The 6,916-nt window shown below is 48.4% G+C and overlaps 1 protein-coding gene across 2 annotated transcripts; it reads left to right on the top strand.

Annotated features, from left to right (window-relative positions):
- The first annotated feature begins 2,185 nt into the window (after window positions 1-2,185).
- On the top strand, window positions 2,186-6,055 carry Fxyd4 (FXYD domain containing ion transport regulator 4). 2 transcript variants are annotated; one of them, XM_021191687.1, is made up of 10 exons: window positions 2,186-2,256; window positions 2,354-2,573; window positions 3,085-3,131; window positions 3,928-3,993; window positions 4,482-4,514; window positions 4,637-4,660; window positions 5,140-5,214; window positions 5,289-5,325; window positions 5,731-5,768; window positions 5,866-6,055. In XM_021191687.1, the coding sequence occupies exons 4-10, from the start codon at window positions 3,957-3,959 to the stop codon at window positions 5,883-5,885; spliced, it is 264 nt and encodes an 87-aa protein (XP_021047346.1). In that variant the 5' UTR covers window positions 2,186-2,256; window positions 2,354-2,573; window positions 3,085-3,131; window positions 3,928-3,956; the 3' UTR covers window positions 5,886-6,055. The 2 variants fall into 2 exon arrangements, with proteins under 2 accessions (XP_021047346.1, XP_021047347.1); XM_021191688.2 differs by lacking the exon at window positions 2,186-2,256 and having other exon boundaries at window positions 2,483-2,573; window positions 3,931-3,993; window positions 5,866-6,050.
- The last annotated feature ends 861 nt before the right edge of the window (window positions 6,056-6,916 follow it).

The following is a 6,916-nucleotide window of genomic DNA, read 5'->3' as shown; positions in this document are numbered from 1 at the left end:
CGGGTCAGTGAAGCCCCCAGGGCCCCCCAAACAATTCAGGCTACTGAAGTTGCCTCTTGGTTGCCCAGCAGAACCAGTATGAGCCTAACGCTGAAGACACCACCCAATGTGCTTGCAGGACAAAGAGAAATTACGCTGGAACTGACCTAAAAGTATCCTCCTACTGACTAGATTTCCTAACACCAGAAGGTGCTATGCAGGCTGCTGTCAGCCTTTCAGCTGTAAATCAACCCGCCAAGATGTGCCCACTCGTGTGGTAGTGGCATGATGTTCATGGGGTAACCAAAGTGCATTTGAATTGCATTTAAGGCCTGCTCCACAGGAGGGAATTCAGATGGGCTGTAAAACCTAATCCAAAACCCTGGTTCAAGAAGTCAGAGGCTCTGGGAGGAGCCTACTGTCGTTTTATTTAAATGGATGTTTGTCCAGCAACATTCTAACTATTCATGTGTCTACCCATAGATCACTGCTTCCCTCAACCTTGGCCAGAGAAGCATCTCCTTGCAGTGGTCAGCAGGTATTACAGTGGTCAGCAGGTAATACAGCAGGTAATAACTGGTCAGAGGGCTGAGACCAAGTGTCTGCCACAGTGCTCGGCCTTTGTTTGTCTAGTGAGTTAGTTGTGTTGTGGAGACAGCATCTTACTATGTATGTAGCCCAGGCTGTCCTAGAACTTTCTATGTAGGCCATGTGGGTCTAAAACTCACAGAGATCCTCCTGCCTCTGTTTCCCAAGTGCTGGTATAAAAAGCATGCACCTGGCAGAGTGCTCAGCCTTAATTGAGAATTCTGCATCGAGAAGGTTTGGGGAACCCTGAGGAAGATAAGTGGGAAGAATGTAAGAGCAGGAGGATGGGGCGTGGGGAAATGTGCTTTCTTGGGCACAACATGGCCACCGCACTCACACACTTACTGCAGGGTGTTTACCTACATGAGACGGGAGTCAACAAAATCAGTCAACGATCCAGCACACAGTACTACCTCAAGAGAGAAGGATGGGGCAGAAGAGGAGCGAGAGGGCAGAGTTTGGATGGATATGATCAATATACATCATGAGCACCTAAAAAATTGTCAAAGAGTAAACAAAAGACATCCTTAAAAGGAAAACGCTGAGCAGTAATGGTGGCGCACGCCTTTAATCCCAGCAGAGGCAGAGGCAGAGGCAGAGGCAGGTGGATCTCTCGAGTTCAAGGCCAGCCTGGTCTACAAAGCAAGTTCCAGACTGGCCAGGGTTACCCAGAGAAACCCTGTCTCCAAAAGGGAATAATAATAATAATAATAATAATAATAATAATAATAATAATGGAGGTAAACGATAAGCATGTAATGACGTAATGAAATGTAAATTTGTGAAGTATTCCATTTTTTAAAAAAGTGCTCAGGGGAGGAAGGGTGACTAGAGAGATGGCTCAGCAGTTAAGAGCACTGACTGCTCTTCCAGAGGACCTGGGTTTGATTCCCAGCACCCACATGCCTGCTCACAACTGTTGAAACTGTAACTCAAGTTCCAGGGAACCTGACACCCTCTTCTGGCCTCTGCGGGCACCAGGCACTCAGACAGTATAGACATACATGCAGGCAGAACACCACAATTGCAAAATTAAAAAGAAAGTAACTGTTGAACCCTTTAACAGCCCTTTCCCACCTACCCAAGACAGACACCCTCAACTCTTCTTCAGTGACCTGTAGACAGGGACAAGTCTCCCTCACTTGGGAAAGAGAAGAGAGATGAGGATCATCCAAAGGTCCATGGGAGGATGGTCTGGGCCAGCATGGGACAGAGCAGACCATCCTGTCCCTGGCCATGTCCCTCCCTCTGTGTGAGGCAAACAAAAGTCTACCTGGCCTGGGAAAGTGTCTTATTCCACCTGAAGTAGGTTCCTCAAGTCACAGGGTGTCCAGGTTTAGCAAGAAGGTGGTAAATGAACCAACGGGTCCCCATCAGACCCAGCCCTGTCTCTCTGAACACCAAGTTCAAATAAAAACAGTGCGGCTACCAGTCTCTATTATCTACTTCACCGTCCCCAAGGTATTCCACACAGCACAAGAAAGTCAGAACCCTGAACCCTTGCGGCCTTTATTCTATGTCTGTGTGTGTGTGTGTGTGTGTGTGTGTGTGTGTGTGTGTGAGATCAGAGATAACTTCTGAGTCAGCTTTCGTTCTACACTGTGGTTTCTGGGCTCAAATTCAGCTTGTCAGTCTTGATAACAAGCACTTTTACCTTCCAAGCCATCCTTCCAACCCTGAAGCTTTCTTGTAAGACTTTGGTAGACTAAGGAAGCCCCCGCTTTCCTCTGGAGCAGGGACTGAAATCCAGTAGTCTCAGTTTTCCTGTCTTTCCCTCATTCCTTAGCTCTAAGGAGGCTGGACCTACCCTGGGTGTGGTAAGTGAGCTATGGCCTTAAGAGCAGGTGGGGAGGGCTGCCTACAGGAGCATAAGAAGTAGGACCAGTTCCCTCCAGACTGCTGGTGTGTGGCCCAGGGCGGAGCCCCTGGGTTTAAAGAGCAGAACCCACCCAGGCTGTCCTCAGACTTCCATCTGCACCACTCACCTGGCTCAGGTCATCTCCAGGGTGAGTAGATATTTGCTGGGACTTAAGTGTGCTCCTTAGAAGGGGTAGCAGAAAGACCATCTGAGGAAGGGGTGGGGGTGGGGTGCTGACTCCAGGACTCTGAGAAGTGAGCAACTATTTGGGGACTGTGAGAACAGAGATGGCCTCTCCCAGCCTTGAGAGTTCTGACTTTAAGACTGTGTAGCAGTGAGTTCGGGACTAGGGGAAGTAAGGGCCAACCTTTAACAGAAGCAGAAGTAAAATGAAAATGAGGCAAAAGGCTGTTGCTTTGTGGGAAGGTGTAGGAGAAACTGATGAAGGACAAAAGAAAACCAGCTTCAGAAACTGGTAGATTAGAACCTCCCATGCCCAGGAGATTCTTTTAATCCAGTTTCCCATCGTAGGGCAAACAGCCCATGTGGTTTATATATACTGTAGCAGGTTTTCGGGGCTAGGTCTATTTTTTAGGATTCACATATCATAGCTCCCTTAATTTCATCTGCATAATTTACAAGGTTGTTATTATTTTCAGGACACTGAAACACAGAGATACTACCTACTATTACTATTACACACCTGGTAAGTGGATGTGAGAAGGCCGAGCCCAGCCAGTAGGTGCTGGATCTGTGATCTCATTAGCAGACCAAAGCTAAGTATGGTAGACAGTAACCACGACTTCAGAACTGAACCCTTGTCACTAGCCTATAGCTACCATTATACAGAAAGAAGGGTTGGGGCTTTTTCCGCTCTAAAACTCAGCTGCACAAGGGGTATCACATACAATGTAAATGGGGCCCTGGGGAGGATCTACTCACAGGAGAACGGGGCTATGTCTCTCACACCAGCAGACCTTTCTAGCAGGTACCTGTACTCTGAGTAGATCTGGGGCCGCTGGAGCAGAGTTCCTGCACCCTCTAGCCCTGTTGTTGAATTCTGAGATAATCTATGACTCAACCGGACTACTCCAGACTCACGTCTTTTCAAGTGGAAGAGTCAGGGTCTGGACACCTGGTTGGGAAAGCCTAGCTCCTACGTAGAACAGACATCTCACTTGGAGCATTTGGTTTTATCTTCGTGGATTCCTACCTCCTGTGAAAGAGAGGATCGTATCTTTATAAATCTCTTCACAAAGCCAGGGTGTTCTGTTCTGAACACGTAACTAGAATTAAGTAATCCACAGACCCGGGTAATCTCACTAACGCCATCTGTAGGTGGGAAAGTGGAAAGTAATCGTTTCCTTAAGGTCAGCGCTTGCCTATGTGGGATTCATATGTCTAATTTTCACACCAGTTCTGCCTCTTACTAATGGGGTGAGCTGTGGCAGGTCACAGATCACAGCCCCAAGCCACCACCTCTACTTCTGCATCTCCCCCAGCAGCCTGCAGCCTCGCCCTGGGTCCTGATATGGAGGGAATCAACTGTGCCTTTCTCCTGCTAGCAGGTGAGTTCTCCATACACTCTGCCTGCCGAGGCCATGGAGACCAGACAGCCTCTCCCCAGAGCAGGACTGCGGCCCAATAAATGTGTTTACCTTTAAACTGTCAGCTGCACGCAACACTAGTGCAGGAGGAATGAGGACACTGACAAATTGCTTAATGACTACTGAGTCAGTCGATGGTGAAAAAGGGACCATGCATATCAAAGTAGGCTTGTTTCTTTAAGAGGCAAAAAGCCTGACTCTGTCCAACACTTCTCAGACGAGGTTAAAAATGAACCCACTATCCTATTCAGAGCAGAACAGCAGACAAGATATAGGAAGGGCTGTGAATGGGACTCCGTCCCATTTCATCCCTCGGGATGAGTGGAAAAAGCCAAGGCCTGCTTGGGATCTGGTAGGCCTAGGGTCAGGGTCATTTCACAGACCCCTCTAGACAGCTGGGCTTTTAGACATCAGTGTGATAAACACACACCTCTGCTTCTCTCACCCAGGTCTGCCTGCTTTGGAAGCCAGTGACCCAGTTGGTGAGTACCAACCACTGTACACTCACAAGTGCCACCTGCCACCTGCCTGCATTTCCTTCCTAAGAGCCCATATCCTGCCTCCTAGTTCTGGTATTTATTTACTTATTTTTCATTTACTGCAGATAACGACAGTCCCTTCTACTATGGTAAGCGCTGACACCAACCCCCATCCCTTCCCCACCCCATCACATTCAATTCTTGTCTGCCTTAGACCTCTTCACTAAGCCAACTGATGAGGATGGTACATAATCCAGTAGTCAAGGTGGGGCAGACACTAAGCTCTTCATTGAGACCTCAAAAAAAAAAAAAAAAAAAAGGTGCCTTGGGGCACGGAGCTGGGGTTGGTCCAATGAACCTTGTCCTCCTTTCTCTAGGTTTGTCTACTTTGTCTCTCATGGCACTTGTCCCCATGAGATACTATCACATAACATACCTATTAACCCACTTGGTCTCTTTTTCATTGCCTGGGATTCAAGTGCCATGTGGGCAAGCACGTATTTATAGGGCAAGTGGGTGCTTGTAAAGGTGTCCCACAAAGCCACACTCCCAGCCCCATAAATACCTTTTGAATGAATGTGTGAGGGTACTGTGAGGCAAGGTGTCTCTTCTTTGCCCCCACCCCCAGACTGGGAGAGCCTGCAGCTCGGAGGATTGATCTTTGGAGGGCTCCTGTGCATCGCTGGAATTGCCATGGCCCTGAGTGAGTAGAGGGATTGGCGGAGTAGGGAGAGGAAGGCTCAGACTCAGGCTGGATCTATGTCCCTCTTCTCCTAGGTGGCAAGTGCAAATGTAGGCGCACCCATACGCCCAGGTAAGACAGTGGCTAAGTGGTATGGATCTTTGGCTGAGCAACATCTTGGTGGGGATAAAGTTCTAGGACCAACAGAACCACTACACCCTGACTATTCATTGGGCAAAGAGTGGGATTTATTTGAAGATTAAATAAACTCTCAAAGGCCTCAAGTCAGTTCTTCAGTGACCTTTTCAGGGAAAAGCCTGTCCTTATGATATTAAGAGTCACTATGGAAGCAGAGTATTCGGGTTTGTGCACCCATGGCAGTACACACCTGCAATCCAGGCATTTGGTAGAGGTAGGGAGAGCAGCAGGCCATCAATACATAAATGTAAATAAAGTATGCCCTTGTAGGAGAGGGACATGGGAAATCCTGAGGAAACACAAGATCTTGATGCTTATCTTCCTGTTTCCTTTCTCTAGTCCCTTACCTGCGAAAGCCACTCCACTCATCACTCCAGGTAAGCTGGGCCTCTTGTAGGATGCAGGAAGGGGGGGGGTGATGGGTAGGGTAGCAGAGGGAACAGGTCACTGAAGAACTGACTGAACTCTCCACAGGCTCTGCCAATACCTGCTGAACTGAACACAGGACCAAGTTTGGAGGCAGGTTTTGGACAACTTTCTGCCGTACTTCCCCTCTGGGGACCTTCCTCTCCAGGATGGCTTCCCTAAAACATACTATTGAGTCTTCACTGACAGGGAAGGGTATTGCACATCTGATTGTATATTAAACTCGTCTTGCTGCTCAGATTTGTGGTCTTGTGACCCCTCTGTGATGTGTGGGGAAGAGCAAGGATGTGGGAAATGCTGAATGAGTTGTCTGTCCCTATGGCTTTTTATGTGGGAGCTCGGTCTCAGCTCCGTCTCAACTTTGAGAACCTCCTCCTAATTCATTGTATGCCTCCAATGTTCTCCCATGGATCTAAGTCCAGCAACAGGAGTGAACTTGCCATAAAAGATACAATGTTTTATCCAAAGACTAGAATTTGTGCCCAGAGGCCCTAGAAGTTCTGATGACACGGATCTCTCTGCGTGACATAACCTAGAAGGATGGCTTGGTGACACTGGAATCCCATCTCACTCAGTGAGACTTCATTGACCCATCTACCACAGTAAATTCTTGTACAGCCCTCAGCTCGAACCAAAGGAAACCTCCTCCGATGTCCTGGGATGTGAGTGCATCCAGCAGTCTCAAAACAGTAATAAGGGTAGAACAGCAAAAGCCAGCACTCAGAACCCTTAGGGAGAGCTTCAGCTGGGTGTTTGGAGAAGTCAGGCACCTAGAGGCAGTGGCCCAGAATGAGACCCAGAGGCATCTGAATTCCACCTCTCAGGTTCAGAAAAGTATGAAAAATGTGGTACACAGTTGCCCTGGATGAGGGAACGGGGCATGAAAATGTCAAGGGTGCAAAAGTGACCTGGGCTGTGCCACTGTAAGAAGTATGACTTGTCTATCATGCATGTAAGAAGATCCCAGCACTACAGCAGCTTCACAGCAGCACCCCCTTGAGGCGCTTTGTGGCGCTCTTCCGCCCTGACGGAAGCCTGCTCAGGTTTAAGTCTCAGGTGGCAGGCAACGAGTCTTTAAGATTTATGTGTGTCTGTGCTG

This window comes from Mus pahari, chromosome 2, assembly GCF_900095145.1.
Source record: "Mus pahari chromosome 2, PAHARI_EIJ_v1.1, whole genome shotgun sequence".
Taxonomy (NCBI): domain Eukaryota; kingdom Metazoa; phylum Chordata; class Mammalia; order Rodentia; family Muridae; genus Mus; species Mus pahari.
The sequence above is the reverse complement of the archived record's forward strand: the minus strand, read 5'-3'. Positions and strand labels throughout refer to the sequence as shown.